This window comes from Plectropomus leopardus, chromosome 1, assembly GCF_026936395.1.
Source record: "Plectropomus leopardus strain MGB_pleo_1.0 chromosome 1, ASM2693639v1, whole genome shotgun sequence".
Classification (NCBI taxonomy): domain Eukaryota; kingdom Metazoa; phylum Chordata; class Actinopteri; order Perciformes; family Serranidae; genus Plectropomus; species Plectropomus leopardus.
This window is the reverse complement of record NC_142176.1, coordinates 43,061,814-43,085,412: the sequence shown is the minus strand read 5'-3', so window position 1 is coordinate 43,085,412 and position 23,599 is coordinate 43,061,814. Positions and strand designations below refer to the sequence as shown.

The following is a 23,599-nucleotide window of genomic DNA, read 5'->3' as shown; positions in this document are numbered from 1 at the left end:
GACATCAGGAGATCCCTACATCATAGAAACAGACAATTTATGTCTTTGTTGCACAACCAACACGTGACATGCCCGCATATCTCCAGACTGTAAGAGAGGATCACATTAACAGATTTTTGTATTCAATGTAAAACGTACTTTTGAATGTTGTGTGGAGGTCTCATACCTACAGAACTGGAACTTTGCTTACCTGCCGATTTTGAGGCCTAACTCGCAAACACAAACTGTACCTGTGTGTGTGTGTGTGTGTGTGTGTGAGTGTGTGTGTGTGTGTGTGTGTGTGTGTGTGTGTGTGGAGGGGTGTGACCTTTCGTGACCCCCTGAGAGCAGCGTGCTGCACACTGAATGGAAAGACTCTTAGTCCAGACTTGCATTTTGCTATACATCTCCTTTATCTGTATCTTAATTATCCTTCCTTTACACTGTTGTTTGCAGATGCTATATTGTTTTGTAATCATGCAATTTGTGATTTTCTAATTATAGGATTTGTTGATAGACCTTTAGTCATATTAAGTACTTATATACTTTGTTATATTTTGATGCTAGTACTTGTATACCTTTACTCAAATAGGATCTTTAACAACCTTTAATTAAATCAAAGTGTTTTGACACTGTAGTATTACACTTACTTATTTTCGCACATATTCGTTATGTTTGTTAAATGTGGTTAATACTATTTTCCTTAGTTAACGATCTGCCAAATAATTATTTGGTTTTCTCATAAGTGTTTGGTATCGATCAGCAGATGAGAGCGTCATGGTTTCAAATATTATTTGAAGGCCTGTAGTGAACTTTATCAACACTTCAGGAAGAAATGAATCTAAACAATTAAAAACAGTAGAAGTGATAGAAGGGAGGAGTATATTTTTCCCGCTTTGACGGTCAAGCACCCCACCCCTTTCTTCACAGAAGTTATAACCCCATTGAAGTTGAAGGACTTGGGTCTTTTGGCTCTTTTGGGGGGGGGGGTATCTGCTTGTGCTGCAGCCCTGAGATGCTGTGAGCTGCTGTTTATCTATCTTGAAAGAGAGAACTTTGGAAACAGCCCGTGCTACATGTGTTCTAAATGACGATTTAGAACCAGAGGACTTTGCACAAGAGAGACTGTGAGACAAAGAGAGACTTTGAATGAAACAAAGTCTGATAAGCTGTCATCGTGATCTCATCTCAGCCACATGAGGTGTCAGAAGATGATCCAGCTGTTCATGGAGAGAGAGAGATGGGAGAAACAAACTCAAGCCGAGCTTGCAACGTTCAAACCGACCGAGGTCAGCCACCAGAACCGTATGAGTGTAACCAAGCTGTCTGTCCAGTGTCCTCACAAAGGCCACACTGCAACTTTGCAGAGCGAACCGTTTCCCTGGCATCGAGACTTCTGAGGAAGGTGAAACGATCTTTCTTGTGCTGTCATGGGGTTGATGCTCTTAAATGATAGGGACACACAGCAAGTCTTAGACCTAGGTTAGGATCTCCCATGAATACAATTATGGGTTATTCTCTGATCAGGCCTTTTCGTTATCTTTTCCTTTAATGTTTTATGGGATAGGTTGCGTCTCTGCTGTTGATCGATGCTTGACATTGAACCTTCTTTAATCTTAACTTTTTATCTGCTTGATCATCTTGCACTATTTCAGTGCACCGGATCAAGTCCAGATGTCACATCTAATTCAGTTCCTCACTGGTTTTCATCCCCTCATTTTTATTGTTGCTTCATTTATGAGTGTGTTGTTCTTTTAGTCATTTAATTCACTTGGTGTCTTTGCTGTATTCACTGTTTCATCATTTATCCATACTTATTCTTAAACTCTTTCATTTGTGGTTTTAGGAGTAGTTTTGCTGTGTAGTTTAATAAAGCTTTCATTTATAAAGACACTTGATCTTGTGATGTGTGTGTGTATACAGTGAGTGCAGAATTATTAGGCAAATGAGTATTTTGACCACATCATCCTCTTTATGCATGTTGTCTTACTCCAAGCTGTATAGGCTCGAAAGCCCACTACCAATTAAGCATATCAGGTGATGTGCATCTCTGTAATGAGAAGGGGTGTGGTCTAATGACATCAACACCCTATATCAGGTGTGCATAATTATTAGGCAACTTCCTTTCCTTTGGCAAAATGGGTCAGAAGAGGGACTTGACAGGCTCCGAAAAGTCAAAAATAGTGAGATATCTTGCAGAGGGATGCAGCACTCTTAAAATTGCCAAGCTTCTGAAGCACGATCATCGAACAATCAAGCGTTTCATTCAAAATAGTCAACAGGATCGCAAGTAGCGTGTGGAAAAACCAAGGCGCAAAATAACTGCCCATGAACTGAGAAAAGTCAAGCGTGCAGCTGCCAAGATGCCACTTGCCACCAGTTTTGCCATATTTCAGAGCTGCAACATCACTGGAGTGCCCAAAAGCACAAGGTGTGCAATACTCAGAGACATGGCCAAGGTAAGAAAGGCTGAAAAATGACCACCACTGAACAAGACACACAAGCTGAAACGTCAAGACTGGGCCAAGAAATATCTCAAGACTGATTTTTCTAAGGTTTTATGGACTGATGAAATGAGAGTGAGTCTTGATGGACCAGATGGATGGGCCCGTGGCTGGATCGGTAAAGGGCAGAGAGCTCCAGTCCGACTCAGACGCCAGCAAGGTGGAGGTGGGGTACTGGTATGGGCTGGTATCATCAAAGATGAGCTTGTAGGGGCCTTTTCGGTTTGAGGATGGAGTCAAGCTCAACTCCCAGTCCTACTGCCAGTTTCTGGAAGACACCTTCTTCAAGCAGTGGTACAGGAAGAAGTTCGCATCCATGATTTTCATGCAGGACAATGCTCCATCACACACATCCAAGTACTCCACAGCGTGGCTGGCAAGAAAGGGTCTAAAAGAAGAAAAACTAATGACATGGCCTCCTTGTTCACCTGATCTGAACCCCATAGAGAACCTGTGGTCCCTCATCAAATGTGAGATTTACAAGGAGGGAAAACAGTACACCTCTCTGAACAGTGTCTGGGAGGCTGTGGTTGCTGCTGCACGCAATGTTGATCGTGAACAGATCAAAACACTGACAGAATCCATGGATGGCAGGCTTTTGAGTGTCCTTGCAAAGAAAGGTGGCTATATTGGTCACTGATTTGTTTTTGAATGTCAGAAATGTATATTTGTGAATGTTGAGCTGTTATATTGGTTTCCCTGGTGAAAATAAATAATTGAAATGGGTATATATTTGTTTTTTGTTAAGTTGCCTAATAATTATGCACGGTAATAATCACCTGCACACACAGATATCCTCCTAAAATAGCTAAAACTAAAAAAGTCCCACTCCAACTTCCAAAAATATTCAGCTTTGATATTAATGAGTCTTTTGGGTTCATTAAGAACATGGTTGTTGTTCAATAATAAAATTAATCCTCAAAAATACAACTTGCCTAATAATTCTGCACTCCCTGTAATGTCAGGTCCCTGTACACCTGGAAAAAGAACTCTGTAGCAAATTTCAAATTATGAGACTAGATTAATTAACAAGGCAAAATGGGCTATCAGCCTTTCTATTTTAATGGGTAGTGCTCCGAGGTTTTAAACTCTAATTTTTAATGTAAACTTATTGTTCCTGATAGCCGAAGTTGAGTGCCAGTACTCCACTTCATCTTTATACCAATTCATGTTTCTGAGTCATAATTTTGCAATATGAGTTATAGTTACGTATTTTGGTGTTGATTTATAAATGAATTAATACTTTTACTAGCTAATTGATTAATACATCTCCTATTTCAAAACTGGGCGGCACGGTGGCGTCGTGGTTAGCACTGTTGCCTCACAGCAAGAGGGTCCCTGGTTCGAAACCCAGTTGGAGTTCTCCTCATGTCTGCCTGGGTTCTCTCCGGCGTCTCCGGCTTCCTCCCACAGTCCAAAGACATGCGGCTGATCAGGTTGATTGGTGACTTTGAATTGCCCTTAGGCAATGACTGTGAGCGTGTATAGTTGTCTGTCTATATGTGTTGGCCCTGGCGACCTATCCAGGGTGTACCCCGCCTTCCGCCCAGTGACAGCTGGGATTGGCTTCGAGGACAAGTGGTTACAGAAAATGACTGACTGACCATTTCAAACCGCTACAAATTGATGTCCACAAAAATGCCAAAATATGGCAGTTTTATACAATTGCTTTCTATTTACCATCTCAGTAAGACAGTGGTGTTCTTGTCATCTCATGGACTTCAGGCAGATATTGACCAAAGTTGTAAAATTGTAGCCTTGTGATTGTTAAACTTAAAAGCTTTTAACGTAGGTCACACTGAACGCCTAACAGTGTTAAGGTCAGGTTTGAGGTCTTCCTCACCAACAAGGAACTGACTCTGATCTCATCTATGTAACAAACTTGCAATTAATGTAAGAGGATAAACTACTTTCATTTGAATATTGCAAGTACTATAAAAGAGAACAGCAGAAGATATATTGGTATGTGCCTAAGATGTGTCACTGTCTGCTTTTTTACCAATAAAGTGGTTGTGACATGTAAATGACCCTTCCATTTGGTTCCTGTTGTCAAAATTAGGTGGAAAAAGTGTGTTCATTTGTCTTTGTCTGTTGTCTGGTTCAGAAGTCATGAAAATTGCTGTTTTTTTGCCATTCGCATGCGCATCGACATCAGTTCAAAATGGCAGCCAAACAAACCCCATGGACCATGAGTTGACCTTGGCAGCAATGCAAATTTTTAACAAGACAGGTTTCAGGTTTAAAAAAAATTTCATTTGGCTATATGGGAACCTATTCCTCATGCGAGACTTACTGGTATGGTCCTTTACGTGTGATTTTCAGCAGTTTTAAATTGGACCTTTTTATGCCAAAAAACATTCCCACAACTTACAAGTATTCAGTGATCCCACAGAATATTTTTCTTCAGAATGGAAAAGAAATTGAGACAGCATTTTGTAAATTCCAGGTTAATACTAAGATAAGGACAAATTAGGGCTTAGCAATGAACTGTCAAACCACAGGAGCCACATTTTATTTAATCCTAACTTGGATTAACATTGCAAATAATCTTAACAAGCTATGAGAGGAGAAATGTTATTGTCTCAGCTGTAGTTAAAAATTTATTCAGCTGAAGCTCATTAACATTAATCATGTAAGTTAATCTAATTCAGCGTTTGCCAAACTAAAAAATCTGCTGCTGTTGGAGCCCAGCCATTCCCAAGATTTTTCTTTAAGGGACCCCTTTTATCATTGAGTAAACTGATCACCCCTTCATATTATATTCAATGCAACATCATAAGGTAGGGATGCACGACATTTATTGTTTGTGTATAATATATATATATATATATATATATATATATATATATATATATATATATATATTTTTTTTTTTAATTGACAGTTAACATGTAGAAAACAGAAAAGTATTTTAAAAAGTATTTTTCTTATTTTGAATAGTATTTCATGTCTCCATCCGCTGCTGGTACATTATGATAAGAGTAAGTTTAATATGATATTAACTGCACTACAGAGGAGATTAGTTGAGGAAAAAAGTAGATATATCAATATGAGTTAGGCATAAAAAAATCCAATATCATGCATCCCTTCACAACAGTACAGAACAACTGATAAACTACACAATTAAAACTATTAGTGACCAAATAACTGCAGGAATATAGTGTAATATGAGCTATTTGGAAGAACTTTTGTGTCAGAAATAAGTTTTTCTGACAATCTTAGGTACATTTTTTATAATTCTTTATCTTTATTTTGCTTTTATAAAAATTATTTTAAACCATTGTATATATTAGGCTTCTTTCTTGACAAATTAAATATTCTCTTCCTACTGATGCTTAGATTTAGATTTAGATTTTTGCCCAGTGACGCCAAATCAACCCTGCCTATCCCAACTTTAAGGTTTGTTTTCATACCAAGCAATTCCATGTAAAACGATTCTTTGCATAATTTTCAACACCAACAGGCATCATGGACAGAGCATGTTAGGAATTTGTGACAGTATGCATGTGCACTTGGGCTTCATTGCTGCTTTGTAAAAAATGAGTAAAAATGTTTAAAAAAGTAACTGTAACAGCCATCATCGGTGAATGGGGCCGTGGTCTAAAACTTCAGTGCAGTTTGAGCCATTCCAATTGGCTATATTTTCTACTACTCTACAACAATAACTTCCTAATGAGAAAACACTGTAAAGCCATCATATAAGAGGTCAGCTGTTGGCTGAAGTCTGATATTTCAGTGTGTGTCAGACCTGTTAGGTATGTGCTCCAGTCGGTGTTTGGGCAGTATGGTCACTGCAGGACTTCTGACAGATCCAGCCACTCTTCCTCTGTTCAGATCCGCCCTAGATGCTGATTGGGTTATGGTGCGTATGCTGTTTCCACGACGAACCGGAGAATTAAAGTTTGTGACGCTGCCGTTCCGCCGGGGAGACGGAGTGTGAACGGAGGCCTCCTGGCTCGTGATGTCGCTCTCCTGCTGATCCGGCTTTTTGTCTGCTGCAGTCTCTGGAGCCTGAAGTCTTGCTGAGATTGGGTTAATGTTACAGCGTGAGGCTCACAAAACTACAGGAAATGATGGAACACACGCAGAAGACCTAAAAACAAGAGAGGTACCTGCAGCCATCTGGAAGACTTTCTTCTTGTCCTCGGTCCGCTCCTAAAGTGATTAAAAGACGATTCCACCGTAATTAATTGCAGAAAAATTACATGTATTCATTAGTTAAATTAATTAAAATTATTGTTATTTAGTGAGTAGTTTGTCTACCAGAAAGCACAGAATTAATTAATGTCTGATGAATTCAAATGGGACATGACATTTTAAGGACCAAATCAAGGTACCCAAAATGTTTGTTGTGAAAAATGTACAAAAAACTAGAAATACCATCTTATCTCAGGAACAGCAGGGGAGACATTTGGTCAGATACTGAATTGGTGACACTAATCTTGGGTGTCCACTTTGAAACTGTGCTGATTATAGAGATCTGTGCTATCAGGGGATTCAAGTTTTCACAGACATGAATGTAAACTGTAACTACAACTTGACTGGTGCGCGAATGCATATAACTGCATGGCAGTATTTCTAGTTTCATTGTATTTTGGATTATTGCAGCAAATAAGTTCCTTTGCAAACAAACGTTAATGATACTGACATTTTTTCTTCAACAAGATACTCTTCACAAATGAACATGACTTTTATAATTTAGGTAAAATACTAATGTAAGGCTATAAATGAACTACATCAGAGTTGCATGACTTCAGTCTCACCACCACAATGAGGTTGTGGAGACATATTTGGCATAATAACACTATTTTGGCCACATGCCAGCAAGCACCTTTTTAAGACAAATAAAAGCTGACAAGTGGAATATTTATTCACATTTTCATGTCATAGAACAAAACATAAAAATCCCTTAAGCTTGTATAAAACATAGACCTAATTTTTGCATGATCTAACCAAAAACCTAGTGAAAAATTCCCTTAACTTCAAGACAAGTAACTGCAAGTTCAAAATGGCTAATAGATGTAGGGTTTTAGGGTTAATTTCTGTTGTGCTCTATGAGCTATGATTGAGAGGGTTGTAGATATGTTTTGATTCAGTCCTTCAAAGTATATTGAAAATAAATACATCCTGATCCACTCTGAGAATGGCTGATCAGAAACTCACAGTCTGGAGCTGCATCCTCAGCTGATTGTTGGTGAACTTGAGAGATCTGGCAATGGCCTGCAGGTAGTAGATCAGCATGCTGAAACACAGGGACGAGGGTCAGCATGGCATGTCGATATGGAGGTTTGTGTGCGTGTGCATTAGGGCTGTGCAATATGATGAAATATATCATCTGACAATAAGAAAATGTCTATCGTTTCATATATGCTATATCAATTATCCCGTTTACATCATCTGATAACCCTTGATGTCCGTCTACGTCGCCGAGAGGGCATCTACACAATGCACGGCACCAAGAAAAATGACAGTGTAACGTAATCAGTGGTGGTAGTGTGAGGAGGTTAGGGTTTTGTGTATTGTTTGTTGTTTATTATACATGTAGTTTATGTAGCTTTATTTTTTGGCAGTAGCTACTTTATTCGTAACTGTGGTTCGTTTAATCATTTTTATTTTAGTCATTTACCGTAGTTTAGAGAAGATTTCAAAATATTGTGATATAAATTGTGCTTTGCGATATAGCCTAAAAATATCATGATATTAAGTTAAAGCACCCAGCCCTAGTGTGTGTGTGTGTGTGTGTGTGTGTGTGTGTGCACTCGTGCATGCGAGCGTGCGTGCGTGTGTGCAGTCTTACAACAGGAGCAGCAGTGCTGGCAGCACTACAACAGGGCTTGTGACATAACTCATCACTTTACTGAACCACAGGGGGAAATCACTGGCCACTGTCTCAGAGATGATGTCATATATCTTCTCTTGACCACTGAAACACATATTAAAGGCATGGTATTAACTTTAGACAAGAGAGACAAGAGATTTACGTAACTGACAGACCACTGTATAAATATGTGGAAGCTGTTCTTGGACTATCTGCCTGCTGAAACTTATCATGCACTAATGAAAGGACAATGTTCTCTAGAGTGGAAACCTCTGGGACATTCACTTCAATAAAAGTGACACCAAAGCCTGGCTCTGACGCAGAATTCGAATGCTCTCTCTGACATCACGACCTTTCTTTCTTTTACAGTGTCCTTGACAGTTGATGCATTAACCAACATGCCAAAAGGAACTCAAAGGGACCTATTTAGAACATTTGCTCTGTTAAGTTTGAAATGGTCCATATAAAGTATGATTTTACCTGAATGGTCCACAGTGCTGTGACGGTCTGTATCTCACTATGGCGAAGATGGTGGGCAGCATACACAGAAACAACATGAAAAGCAGCATAGCCAGGTAGAAATTATTTGATCTAAAAAAAAGATAAAGCAAAAAGAGCATGGGTGTTTGAAAATTAACAATGTTCACATTTGTTGTGTCATTTGCTTTTCTGTTGCTTTTCGAGCAAGTTGTTGAACAATTCAGTATAATTCAACAGAAAGTGAAGTACATATGGGTAAATTAGCCTAGCTCATGGTATTCTGTTCAATGACTCCTTTAGTGCTTCCTTTAACAGCAGGTGAGTGTGATCCCATGATGATGATAGTGTCATGAGAGCAGCCGCTGAAGCCAGAGAGGAGAACCCATAGTACACTGGCATGTCATCACTGAACTAAGATTGCAAAAATTTTCTTCAGACTATATAAAAATCTGAGATTTTATGCCAGGGCCCAACATCTCAGCAGTGGTGCCTAAACTCACGCTCAAAGTGTGGATAAAACACAAGGAGTTGATTCATACTTTAATATCAACAATGAATCCAATGACTGCGTGACAGAAATCACTGCTGACCAAGGGAAGACCTCAGTTTTTGTTCTGGTAAAGTCATCTAAACATAATTACCTTAGGCACAACGCAGCTGTGATAAACGGCTCATGGTTTGGTTGACTAATGCATATAGCAGTGTGAACAAGAATAAGTACAAACATATCAACAACACACACGTAAAACCAACAACCACAAACCACAGCGTGTGTGTGTGTGTGTGTGTGTGTATGTGTCTATGTGTGTACGAGTGTGCATAGTTACATCCTGAGCGTCTTTGTCCAGGAATGTTAACGAGTGTCTGTGTCCCTACACCTATAGTTTTCTGTGTGTGTGTGTGTGTGTGTGTGTGTGTGTGTGTGCGTGCGTGCGTGTGCGTGCGTGTGTGTGCGTGCGCGTGCGCGTGCGCGCATGCCATAGACTGTATATAAAAAATGGACAACATGACAGCTCCCCGAAACTGTAGCTTTTCAATCTGGATAGTCCCCCAGTGTCTGACTGCAGTATAGGTCCTAAAGTCCGCCCCTCCATGTTAGTGAATGGTCATAGGCCAAACTAAAAAATATAATAACGCTAAATAAATTTTTCCCAAAGATGGTTTCTTTCACTGAAGGTTGTTCTCATCACCCTGTTCAAGTGTTTGTTTCAACTTATCATAAAAATGATAATTTCGGCTTTATTGAGTTATTAAACTATACAAATGGGGGTTTTCCATCCTACTTCCTCTTACTGTGCAGACTCCCGTTCTCAATGACATCACCACCGCAATATGGCAACGCCTGTATCCCAGATATTTTAGCCTCACTTAAGCATAACGGGGGTAAATGATGTGCCGTCCATCTTTATATCCAGTGTGTGGTCTGTACTTGTGTGTCAGACCTGGAGGCGCGGAACACCTGCTGATGGGGAACGTTACAGGTGAGGACGGCCCAGCTCCTCAGATACATCAGACCAATCAGCTTTAACACGTTGAAGGCAGGAAGACATGGAGAGAAAAACGCTCCCATCCTGGAAGAGATAAAAAGAAACCAGTAGCAGACACACACATTCAGCCACAGCCCATATGAAGACATTCCATCCACTGGCTCATGCTTTCAATTCATTAGGTTCAGTGCAGCGAGGCGACACTTCTGAAATGAGTTGAGGAAATACAGTTGAGTGGTCACAGAGGTGTAATGGAAAGATTAGGGAGGGCCACAAGTCCTTTGAACAGGGTGATGGAGACTGGTCAGCTCCGGCCAGACTATTAACTCTGAATTACATCTTCTATTACACACACAGCGATGAGGCCAAGGTCATACAGTAGAAAAAACAAAGATTCCTTCCACATCTTATTTTCTGACAATAATTTCAGACCTTTTTTTGTTTTTTGTTTTTTTAACTTACCAGATCATTCCTTGGTTATAAATCAGATGCAAAACATTCTCTGCTATTTTGAATTCTCCATATTCAGGCTGAGAAAAGACAAAGAAAAGCATGTTTTTTTTTTAATCTTTCAGCTTTTAGTCATAGGTTTTGTAAATTATGCATTTGATGTTAAATGAGGACAGGCTGTTTTTTGTTGTTTGTCTACACTGCCATCATGTTATATTCATTCTATTTAAAGTCAAAGTCCCATTCCACTCAAAATGTGTTTTACTCATAATGTATGTAAAGGATTTAACACAAAAAGCTTTTTAGACATACACCTGCTCTCGGCAGTCCCCGCAGAGCTTGATTTTATGACATCACAACTCATTTGGAAGCCAATCATAATGTAGTCTGCATCAATGTGGAGGAGCCTGTGAGATTTCACCAGGTGGGTTTCCATTAAGCCTCAAATTTGTGCAAATTGAAAATGTGAATATAACATATGCCTAATGGAAACACATTAATTTATCACCAAAAAGTTTTTACATCAGCATGAGGTGGCATTTCAGGCGATTCAAAAAAGCCATAATGGAAACACTTTTTGTCTTCCGGCTAGTGAGGTGGCTGCAATAGAAATAAAGCTACTAATGTTTTGAACATCCATCGCCATGGTTGCTGAAATCGTCAGAGGTTGCATAGCATTGCTCAGTGGAAACGCAGTCATCTCGTGATTGTGTTTTATCGACATTTCTAAAATATTGCTTAAGTCTTGCACAAATCTGTAATGGAAACCTGCCTAGTGGGGAGGAGCCTGTGGGATTTCACCACCAACAGTACATTTGGAATAAATCTGCTGTGAAATATGCTTATTCACTCTTTGGTCGAGAGGGTGAGAAGATCATTACCTCTGTCTTGTCTGTCCATGAAATTAAGCGCTACAGACAGGAGCTGGTTAGCTTAGCACACAAAGACTCAGTTTGTTTACAACTTACGAACTTGCTCTCCAAATCCCAGCAACAGCAATCACTCAGGTAGCGAACAACCAAACCTCTGATGAAGTCAATGAGCAGGATGCTGGCCACTGTGAAGATCATGTCAATGATGGACAGCTTCAGCATCTCCTGGACACACACCATACACATACCCATGGTTACATCATGGAACTATACAAACATATGCAGTTCATTTAATAATTCACTGCTCAAAGCAGGCTGAAACCTGTTCACGATGTAAGTAATGTCTCTGTGTGTTTTTCAGCGCTCCGCCGTCTGCACATCCTGGACCACAACTTCTGATTGAGTTTATTAACTCATTTTCAGGTAATTTTCTTGTACTTTTTTACCAATGTTTTGCTAATTTTTCATTTCTTCTTTTGTCACTTATTGCCTTATTCTCATGTTTGTAAAAGAAATCAAGACAATTTGCTCAGATTTTAAAGGGTTAATGTTGTGTACATCAATACAAGGCAGAGACAGCCTTCATGTACTGTCTATATTTTTAGGTGGTTGGTCGATGGACCACTTTGGTCCTGACTGAAACATCTCAATAACTAATGGATGGATTGGCATGGAATTTTTAGAAAGCCATTAACCCCCCCCTGGGGGGGCCCAGGATACTTTTTAATAATTTTAGTGATTCCCCTGACGTTTCATCTGGTGCTTTCCCCAGGTCCAAATGTCACTTCCTCCAGTACTTTGTTTCATAACCTAATACTTGTGACATTTGTGTAGGGCTGTGGCTCAAAAGGTAGAACAGTTGTCTCCCAGTTGGTAGGTTGGTGGTTTGACCCCTGGTGCTTGTAGTCTGCATGTCAAAGTGTCCTCAGGCAAGATACTAAATCCAAAATTGTTTGTGTGAATGTCTGATGAGGTTATTCACGCACATATTTATTCCTGAAGGTGTTGCTAAGACTGGAAAAGGGCTTTAACCATTTACGAGGTTTGTAGAAAAAAATGATACAGCATAGTATCACAAATTTGTTGTGTGGCAATATCATAACGTCACACTGATGCCAATCATCAAATTTTTCTATATAAATTATCGATATTAAATATACAAATCATCTTTTGGTTGCCTACTAAAATAATGCAATCAATTATTTTTTCAGTCCATTAGATACAATTTGCTGCAATAAAAATAACTATAGTGACATGAATAGACTGAAAACTTTGTCATATTAGATAAAACATGTTGACAAGTTTTTCCATTAGAGACACAATTTGCAAATGAAAAAAGGTTTTAAAAAATGCCATATATCACTATATAAATATATTTATATATTTCTTTATTTTTGCAATACTGTTTTTGCATTACATATCCCTCAGGCTGTGCCTGACCGTGGTGATAGCTGTGCTGATGCTGCGACCCTGCCTTTGGTTGTGCTCGTGCTGTGGCTGCACTGATACTGTGCCCCCTGCTCGCCCTGATTGTGGTCTGGTCCTGGTCGCGCCGATGCTGTGATCTTGCCTTTGGACACCTCCCTATCAACATATGCATGAGACTCTTATCATCTCCCTCAACATCATCATAGAGTGCAATTAATAATTTCACACCTATTGTTATTGTAATATGACATGCATCTGTTTCTATTATTTCTGTGTCTCTCTCCCCCTCTTTCTTTCTCTTTCTCTTTCCTTTACGCCATGATTGTATTTCATTTGTTATTTAAGACATCTATTGCACGTCTGTCCGTCCTGGAAGAGGGATCCCTCATCATCCTCTACCGCTCTTCCTGAGGTTTCTTCCTTTTTTTCCCCTGTTCAGGGGTTCTTTTTCGGGAGTTTTTCCTTGGGTGATGTGAGGGTCTAAGGGCAGAGGGATGTCGTACACTGTGAAGCCCTCTGAGGCAAACCATGTTTTGTGATAATGGGCTCTATATATAAAAAAATAAAAACTGACTTGACTTGATATGCTTCTGGTGATTCCCATCCCTACAATTAACCATTCCTATCAGCCCCTAGAAAAAAAAGTATTCCTTATTTTATCTCAAGATTTTGTATTGTGATTGAATTCTATGATATATATATATATATATATATATATATATATATATATATATATATATATATATATATATATATATATATATATATATATATATATATAAAATAAAATACAAAATAAACTACGTGAATAGCATAGCAATCAAAAGAGAGAACCTGTCCAACGTAGGTCTCCCAGCACTGGTCCTGCTGTGAGCGAGTGTTCTTTTCAAACAGAGCGGTCTGGTTAGAGATGCTCCCTGAGCTGCTTGTGCTGGTGTTTGTAACATCCAGAACCATGGCAACAGTGGCAATGGTGCTGTTGTGATGCTCGGAGACAGAGATGTCAGAAATGAGAGTGGATGGGCTCTCTACCTCCGGCTGAGAGATGGTGGCCAGGAAGGAGCTCGAGTCAGACCAGTTACCTGGACTCACTAAGACCTGGAGGACAAACACAGAAGGATCCATCACCCGCTACAGTCTATGCTACTCACATTGGCTACTAATTATACAATAGCATTGAAAGAAATCGTCCAGAGAAAGAGAAGAAAATAAAGAGAAAGATGAGAAAATAAAAAGATCCATCTGATGTCTGTGTTGAGTACAGAGACTTCTTCAGTGCTTTTATACATGTGCGCACTTTTTACTGTTTGCATTTTTCGCACTTCACAGAAATAATGTAGCAATTTTGTTTCTACAGTGTATTTTAGACTTATCGTAGGAGCTGAGCTGTGAACTTCAAGATTAAACAAAATTACACAATCTTGCTAAAATATATGCCTTATGCATGAACACAGGCAAAATTCTGAAAAAAAAGAAGAATGAAAAGTGCTTAAAATGCATCAGACATTCCCTTAAAAGAAAGATGACCATGAAAACCAGACCCAGGTGATAACCGAAAAGCCAAAAGATTTTCCCTCAGTTTCTATACTCACAGCAGAGCTCATACTGTTGACCTTATCGAGGAGGGCAATAATAAGGCTGTAGAGATTCCCCAGGTATAAAACAAGCACTCTGCACACATAAACACATGATCTGTGTTAGTGACCTGTAAGACCTGGGATGTATGATACAGTGTGTAACAGAGCAGTTGTTGCAGTGATGGAGCACCTGGCCAGCTGGAAGCGCAGCGATGTTCGTGGGTGGTACATCTCAAGCTGAGCAACCAGCTCAAAGGCAGACGGCGCGATCATGGTTATGAGAGAGACCACCACACTCACCTGCAGAGAGGGACATGTCTTTATCGGGCTCAGTCCTCACTAAGTGTGACAACAACACCGACAAATGTTTCATCTCAGCACTAAATAACAGGGCATACAGTACCATCAACAGATCATTGCCAAACTCCCAGAGATTTAGATTCTTCTCTACATTTAGTAGAAATGGTAAAATGTGTACAGATAACTTATGTGTCTAGATTCAAGGGAGAACACAAAATATTTGACAAAACATCTAGAAAATTTTATTTTGTTGAAAAAAAGTAGCAATGTTGCATCTATGTGTAATTATCATATGACTTCAATGTACTGAATCAAAGCAGAACAAAAATACAAGATAATCTCAGTGTCTGTAAAAAATGTTCAAAAAAATATATCAGAAATGAAGTTTGTAAGGTTCACTGACACAAGCGCAGACACAAGTTTAAATTGAGGTAGGTTCTTTCATTTTTAAATTCAAATACTTAGTCCTTTTTTCATTGCCATATTTGAGCAGTGGTGTCAATAGTTCAACTTTCATCCTTAAACTTATATTTATATACTACATCTGATCTTCACCAGTTCTCATTGCAGGTGTTGATTAGCTGGTGTAAAAAAAAAAAAAAAAAACAACTTTTGCTAAATAGTGTGCTTATGTATAAAAATTGCAGACAATACTCACAGCTGGAAAATCATATATCTAACAACAGATAGCATGGATGGGCACATAAAACCACCTCCTCAACAAACCAGCCAAGTTTAAGTTATAGTTTATATCCATGTCAGTTTAGACTGATATGTTGCCTGACAGTTGACAATACTTCAAATATGAATGTTGCTTCAAGCACATCTTACCTGCAGCAGCACAGAAGATGTACAGTCAATACAGTTTTAAGCTGGACACCCAAGGTTAGTGTTTTTGCTGAGTTATGACGTTGAGTAATGGGCAGAAAAAATGCAGAACATTATGATGTCACAGTGAAGTTGACCTTTGGCCTTTTGGATATAAATTGCCACACTTCATTTTGTCCTATGAGATGGACGCAAGGTCACAGTGACCTTTAATGATCAAAATATTATGACTTCATTGTTAAGTGTAAGTGAATATTTGTGCCAAATTTGACATAATATGAGACAAAGTGACACAGACATTTGGAGAAATGGACAAAACATAATGCCTCCATCATCACTGGTGCAGAGGCATAAAAATACATAAATTCGAATAAGTACATCATATCCATATTTTTTACATTGTGCCTGTTTGCAGGAGAACTCCATCTGCTTTTTCTATGTTTTTTTGTCTTTGGGGTTTTAAACCTTAACTCGGGGTAAATAAGCAAAAGAAAGACTAAATGATACCTCAGAGGACAAATAATTGATTTATCAGAAATAAAATATTAATAAGCTGCAGGTTTTCTCCACATATGAATTTGTGTTGCCATATAAAATATGATAATCAGGGTAGATCATTTTGGATCATGGTTACAACACATGACTTACAGAGTGTATTTTCATCAGGAGCTGAACACTGCTGTGATCATAGGATCACCTGACTGACAGGACAGCAGCCTCTCTGAACTGAATGAAATGATGAGCTGTCGCTGACACTGGATCACTCTCAGGTCTCCACTTTCACTGCTTCCTTGGAAGTGTATTGTATGCTGGATAATATAATCAAACTCATGATGATGAGGATAATGTCCACTCCTCTCTGTTACCTCATTCTTCTCCCACAGCGTCAGTTCCGGCTTCTCCTGCTCGAGTTTCTGAGAACGGTCCACCACAAAGTAGATGATGTAGATGCTGCCAGCCAGAGACAGCAGCACCAGAATGTTGGCTAAGATCCGCAGGCTGATCAGGACTGCCCTGAAGAAACACACAAATACACAGAAATATACATCAGTCAAATCATCTTCAAAAATGTTGAAGGTCACACAAATTACTCTAAATGTTTTATTTATGGGATTGTAGCTGAGCTGTAATGTTCTGAATCTGTGAGCTCATGTTTTGTTTCCTCGGGCAGCTCGCAACCAGTTATCTAATATGGCGCCTGTTTGAGATATGACCGTACAGAGAAGCGCTGTTGAAGTAATTTCCCAAACATCCAAAATGACTGCAGCTGATGTAAAACTTTTTGTTAAATGCAGCTGCTACTGCATCAGTATTGAAGGAACTAGACAGTATTTTCTTGCTAAAAGAAGAACAATCAACTTTACTGAAAGGTTTTCTTGAGAAGCAAGATGTATTGCTATACTTCCAACAGTGTTTTGCAAAAGTTTAATTAACCAACTCATAATATAACACTTCATCTCTGCATGGTGGAGTCTGTTTCTATTTTTCTTTCACTCAAGCATTTTTTTCCCAACCATAATGATCTATTGTCTGATACCACTGTGCTGTGATTAGCTATCTCCACTGGCCATCCCTAGTCACTGGTCAGTCAGCACTATATAACATGTTGATAATGCCCCTTGGGAAAGGAGAATGAACTGAGAGCCTCCGTAATAATTCACATCTGCCATTTGGTCTGAAAATGTCAGGCTAGCTGTAATCTGCTTTTACACACACAGTATTCTGTACTCACTGCAACACAGTCCAAAACATCCTCAGTCAGGGTTACCCAACATGCTTTGCTAAGGGGCCACTTTTGCAAAATGACAAGAGACCAGAGGGGCACTTGCATGTTTCTAGAGATTTTAGGACATTTCTGGGATTTAAGGACATATCTAGGATTTTCGCACATTTCTAGGATTGGGGAATGTTTCTAGGATTCTAGTACATTTCTAGGATTTTAGGGCATTTCAAAATTTTAGGACATTTCTAGGATTGTCATAATGTATATGCTCTATTGATTTCACACACTGGATGCTATATATCAGCTGGGTTTGAATTTGATTAAAAAAAAAAAAAAGAACATGCACAGACAGCATGCAAAAATAAGTTAACAAGACACCTACAGACTGGTTTCCTTCTTCTTTTCCTGCTCCTCAACAATGGCTTCCTGTGCAGAAAAAAACATTTGGCATTATGTCATGATGACTCCTGCTGTTATTAGCATTGATTAACACTTCTGTTATTATTCTAAGGGTAAAATGCAGTCACAATTTATGAACCATAGTGTTCTGTGCATAAAAAAGGTAAAAAGAAAGAGATGTCCTCATTTAGTGAAGAAAGCTTTATGTACATGTAACTGGATATGTAAGATCCATTGAGTGTGCAGGTTGGCGTGTCCGTGTGTGTCTCTGACCCTGATGTTGTTGACAATAGCAGCTCCTTTGCTCTCTGCTGCCTCCGGGTTTCCTATCAGGTAATCCCAAGCACAGAAAACTCTCCAGCAGAACGTGAAGTTCTCATCAGATGCACTGGCCAGGCTCAGGCGAGAGTTCTTGGCCATTCTGCAGGAGTATTATTATTCAGTGCATAATATTAAGCAGAATATGCACATTACATTATCGAAGCAATATTGTTAGGATAGTGTAAAATGTTCTCATCTCAAGTCATCACATGTTGCCGCTTTGCAGTGGACTTCTGCGCCTACATGTTACGCTCGAGGTATCCTGCTGTTGATGTTCTGGCATGCCATTATGGTGATGTCAACAAATGCACATGGTAGAATGACTCTGCACGTGCTTATATTTAGACAGCAACAGCACATGGCAACCAACGTCAAGACGTCAACAAATGCACATGCTGGCACAGATGGTTAGGATTAGGGGATGGACGCACATATTAAGTAGTAGAAAAAAATCGCTCACATTCAGATGGGAAGCGAACACTGAACTCCCACAAGAATGTCTGGGGTTAGTTTGATCCATCCACCGCCCCCCAAAAGCAGTGGTATTTGATGACTTCGGAATGAGAATGGGCAAAATAGTGACGCTAGTCAGGTGATTTCAATGGAATTTGTGGATATTTCTGCTTACCAAAGAATGAATAGTTTTTTTTACCTATTAATCCTTTTTCTGGCACCACCATCAGGATATACATATTTACATAAAGAGTCCGACCCCATTGGCTGTGAAAATCCTTTATATGGTGACAGGACAAACATACAGCTCTTAAGAATCTAACAGTGATAAAAGGATGAATTGATCATTTTTAGATGTGTTTGGTCTTAACCTCTACATTTGTATTTTGGGGTGTATTGGGAATTGCTGCCTCTAGGAGAAACTATAGGGACTTTATACTGTTATGTTGTGGTCACAGCAGCAGACAGTGGTGTGACAGGGTAGTGCCAGATGCTTTGTGTCCTATTGACTTCTTGTAGGTCTAGCTGACTAATTACTGTTGATGGCAAGCTGACCGCTGACCAGGGATATGGATGAGGCTCCCCTGGGTCTTCAGCCTCTTCCCCATCTATGGAGGATGTGATGGCTGGGGTCAGGGCCAGCAGTTATCCACCCCTTCTGAACACAGCCTGAGATAAACCCTGCTTTCCCTTTCTGAGGAGTCTAACAGTTAGCCAGAATTTCTTTGAGGCTGAAGTCCTTTTTCATAGCCCTCTCAAACTCCTCCAGACAAACAAGCCCTAAAGGCTTCCTTCCTCTGAATCCTCCCTCACTGCTGGTGTCCTCCAGTTGCTTCCTAGGTTGATGCCAAAACAAACACTGACAAGTTTGCATCTACAATTCTTAGCAGTTGTCTCCACAATGGAGGCGTCCATGTCCCCAACCTCCCCAACCTTCTTGAGGAGAAAGCTAAAGACCTTGCAGACCAGGGGCTTGGCCAGATATTCGCAGTTCAACCTCACTACACGATCACGTGGCAACGATGAAGAAAAATGGAGGGAGGAATGAATCTGAGCCTGAGTGGTGTTTCATTACTGGACCTTTGTGCTAGTCATGGATTGGCCATAAGTGTATTTTCGCTCACAGCCAGTTTCAAGATTCATACAGAAAACCAGGCAATCAATCTGACACTGGCTTGCTTCACATTCAGTTAGGACACTGTGTTCTGGTAAATAAACTATAACTATTCTAAAGAGTAACTTTATTCAGAACCTTTATTAATTTAAACTGTAACAGTAACAAAATGAATTTACTTTTTTTGTATTTCAAATACATACTTACATTCAGTTATTCCCCAACCCTGTTTTAACACCATACAACTCCTATCACATAACTGTTTGCAAAGCATGCCTCTTTCACTCCTTAATTTTGCAATTTGAAATGCTGCTGTGACCAATGAGCAGCATTTTTTGTGATTTAAAACACTGCACGATCTAATTATTATCCTGAACAGACCTGATCTTAAAACCTATGAGGTGTATTATGGTCCATTTCTTATGGTCCTTATTTGGTCAGGCACAAAGAGACCTTGAGGTCAGAGGTCTAGGGATAGTCAAGCCTGGGAGTCAAGTGTGTAGAATACTGGAGCCAGGTTAAGAATAACATGGAATGAGGCTCCCTCCAAAAAGGATATATTTGTGGGGTCTTGTGATTGATTACAGCAGGTGAAGAGTTGTTTTACTGAAGAATGTATTGATGCCTGAACCTATATAAGAGACTTGCATGAGCTGTAAGAGAGAGAGATTCGTATTGGTCCTGAATCCTCTCACAGGCAGACCATGGTGCCTGGTGGATGCTGAACTTCGTTGTAATAAACTTATTCTTATGCAACCAAGTCAGTGTCAGCGGAGGTTTCTTCATCATCTACACATCATTGCTATTTAATAAACAACACCTGATCAAATCATCCTTAAATTTAGTGAGTGCTAAAGAGCGTAATGATTACTTTCTGAGCAGAATGATGAAACTGTAGGCAAAGACAGCCATTCCAACCATGAAGTAGGCAAGGGGCAACCGGTAACCTGCACTGCCAATTTTCCTTGCCCTGCCATAGTAACCATAGAACAAGACAGAGTACTGCAGATATCCCTGTGGAGATAAAACACATACACACAACACATGTTGATAACAAACACAGAGGTACAGTACATGATTTAATGACCAAGAACTCAAATATATATAACTAGAGAATATGAAGGGGATGCTGTGTAACACATCTAAGATGAAGATCTGTACAATCAGCACAGTTTCAAGATTAGTGTCATCAATTCAATAGCTGACCAAATGTCTCCCCCGCTGTTCTTGAGGTATGAGTTGAATGATGAACAGAAAAAAGCTTTTGAATCGTGTCACAGTTGACCTTTGACCTCTTGGAAATAGAGTGTCGCATCTTCATCATTATATCCTAGTAGACATTTGTTTGAAATTTGAGCGTATGAACTTATGAATTATGCCAAAAAACATGTTTTACAAGGTCACTGTGACCTTTGACCCCTTCGACCACCAGATTCAAATCACTTCATTCTTGAGTCCAAGCTGCTGTTTGGGCCAAATTTGAGGAAATTCCCCAAAGGTGACCTTCAGTTTTCATCATAATGAAACAGATGCACACCATAACACCAAATTCTAATCAGTTCATCATTGAGTCCAAGTGAACGTTTGTGGGAAATTTGAAGAAAATCCCTCATGGAAATATTGCATTCACGAGAATATTGGCACGGATCAACACGTTCTCATTCCAAGTCCTCACATGTTGCTACTTTGTCAGTGGACTTCCTCATCTAAATATTACATTTTAGGTATCCTTCTGTGTCTGCGCTCTACATTCCAGGATGCTGCAACCATGATGTCAACAAATTCACATGGATGAGATTACACTGCAATGTGAATTTGTTGACATCACGTTTTGATGCGTCCCCCTATTCTTGTGGATGCAAAATCTCAATTTCGGACAATGAAAATAAAAAGGACAGACATGCAGCACATTTCAATAACAAAATGCAAAAGGGGCTTTCTTATTGTGTCATGTAATATGTATATATCAAAATGTATAAATTCTAAGGATCAAACAGCATTATATGGCAAAATGGAATCCAGAGAAGTTTTGCTTTTTGGTTGGGTCAGTGGCTCTTTCAAAAGAAATCACAGCTGTTCAAAACAGAGGAAAATGTATTCATTGCAGCCTTAAGTGAAATCTATATGTAGATATTTCATAACTATATTGTGTCTTTAGCTGAGTATACTATTTTAACACCAAATTTATGCCACTTTTGGAATGTGTAGGTGGCCTTGAAGATGGGATCAGGGAGGCAGTAATGTTTGAAAAATGGTCCATTGTTTCATAAGCTAATGTGATATTGACAGAACAGTAAAAGGACAGAGACTTACTCCAAGAGACCATATGGTGTCCAGGTCCTGGGCTGAAGCCAGATGCTCCTTTGGAATAGTTTTACTCCTTGTCGTTCCAAATGGAGCTCCAGCCAGCAGCTAGTACAAACACAGACCAAGGCAATGCATTAGGATATTACATCAAAGATGTTTATATGCTAGATACACAAGAGAGAGAAGCTTTTACTATTGTGAGTTTGGGCCCCAGCACTGACCGGTGCAAGGACTCTATTGAAACTGAAAGAATTACTATCATTATTATTATTACAAATAATAATAGCCTAATCCTTTTTATTTTTATCATTCAAACACATTTTTGGAGGACTTGGGAGGCTCAAAAACTCATTAAAATTGGTACATGCATCAGTGGTAAAAACTGTAATCTGATATGGGTCTCAAAATTGGTTGTGGGAAATTGGCTGAATAGCTCCCCCTGACAGTTTTCAAAGTAAAAGCCTCCATCTTTAAATTTCACTTAGATAAATGAACTTTGGTACGCATATGTATTATTTCCAGACTCACAGCCAAAAAACATGGAGCACAGACACAGTACACCACATAGGCAGAGTGGGGCAGGTTTACTACTCCTACTCCTAGATATTTTACTTGATTTAATTAAAAGTGCCATCTAAAGATGTTCCAGGTAAAAAGCTGTTAAGAGCTTGAATTTTCTTCAGACAGTGTGGACGTGTCATCAAATTTCCATGTTTGTCATGAAACACAAAGTGATTTTTATCTCCACTCTTCACTGTCCAATTTGCCCCAAACTTAACATGCGATAAGAATCACAGCAGAAAGGCATCAGCTGAAACTGAAGGACTTCTAAATAGCTTAGGCAATACCACACGAGATGGAGTGTTGCTGTATTGTAAATCATCACGACTGTGATTATATGAGCTCATTCAAGAGCACATGCCCTGTACACAGCACTGTCAGTCCACTAGCATTTGCAAGTGATAGCAGGAAAGAAAAGGGTTCCCCTTTTACTATACTATATTATACTATACTATACTATACTATACTATACTATACTATACCATACCATACCATACTATACTATACTATACTATACTATACTATACTATATATGTTTAAGCGATATCACACGCGAGGGAGTGATGTTGTGCTCATATATCATCACGGCTGTGATTTGGTCGTAGGCACGAGGCTGCAGGACAAGTGCCGAAGATAATTACAAAAAAAAAATTCCTTTTTTTTTCTCTCTAGGTTATAACTGCAATAAGTAAACTAAAATTGTCTAAATAAATAAACAAACATTCAGAATTCCTGTCTGGAAAAAATGTGGAGTCTCTCTCAGTGGCCCCTCTCACCCCTACTAAATGCCCAAAATGGTTTAGTCTGCCCTGCGCTGGTCGACTGGATTTATCTGCCAGCAGTCAGTCAAGCGTGAGAGTGAGTAAATGTTGCAGGTTGCAGCACGATGTCTTCCCCCCAAAAAATTAAGTTAGGTTATCAAAAAAGGAAAGAAAGAAAAGAGAAACAAAGGAAGCAAGCTGAACTAAAACAACTTTTAATGACTTTCTCTCAAAAGA

At 39.3% G+C, this 23,599-nt stretch overlaps 1 protein-coding gene across 1 annotated transcript in view; it reads right to left on the bottom strand.

The window, feature by feature from the left end:
- The window catches only part of tmc3 (transmembrane channel like 3), a 49,873-nt gene that overhangs the window by 3,694 nt on the left and 22,580 nt on the right, over positions 1-23,599 (bottom strand). The window contains exons 6-21 of the mRNA XM_088081478.1: positions 22,047-22,145; positions 20,605-20,747; positions 18,119-18,266; positions 17,829-17,872; positions 16,590-16,737; positions 14,786-14,895; positions 14,611-14,689; positions 13,853-14,116; positions 11,687-11,815; positions 10,731-10,798; positions 10,224-10,352; positions 8,782-8,892; positions 8,281-8,406; positions 7,647-7,725; positions 6,596-6,638; positions 6,232-6,505 (exon numbers count right to left, since the gene is read on the bottom strand). Coding sequence (XP_087937604.1) covers positions 6,232-6,505; positions 6,596-6,638; positions 7,647-7,725; positions 8,281-8,406; positions 8,782-8,892; positions 10,224-10,352; positions 10,731-10,798; positions 11,687-11,815; positions 13,853-14,116; positions 14,611-14,689; positions 14,786-14,895; positions 16,590-16,737; positions 17,829-17,872; positions 18,119-18,266; positions 20,605-20,747; positions 22,047-22,145 — 1,994 coding nt within the window. The remainder of the gene's footprint in view (positions 1-6,231; positions 6,506-6,595; positions 6,639-7,646; positions 7,726-8,280; positions 8,407-8,781; positions 8,893-10,223; positions 10,353-10,730; positions 10,799-11,686; positions 11,816-13,852; positions 14,117-14,610; positions 14,690-14,785; positions 14,896-16,589; positions 16,738-17,828; positions 17,873-18,118; positions 18,267-20,604; positions 20,748-22,046; positions 22,146-23,599) is intronic.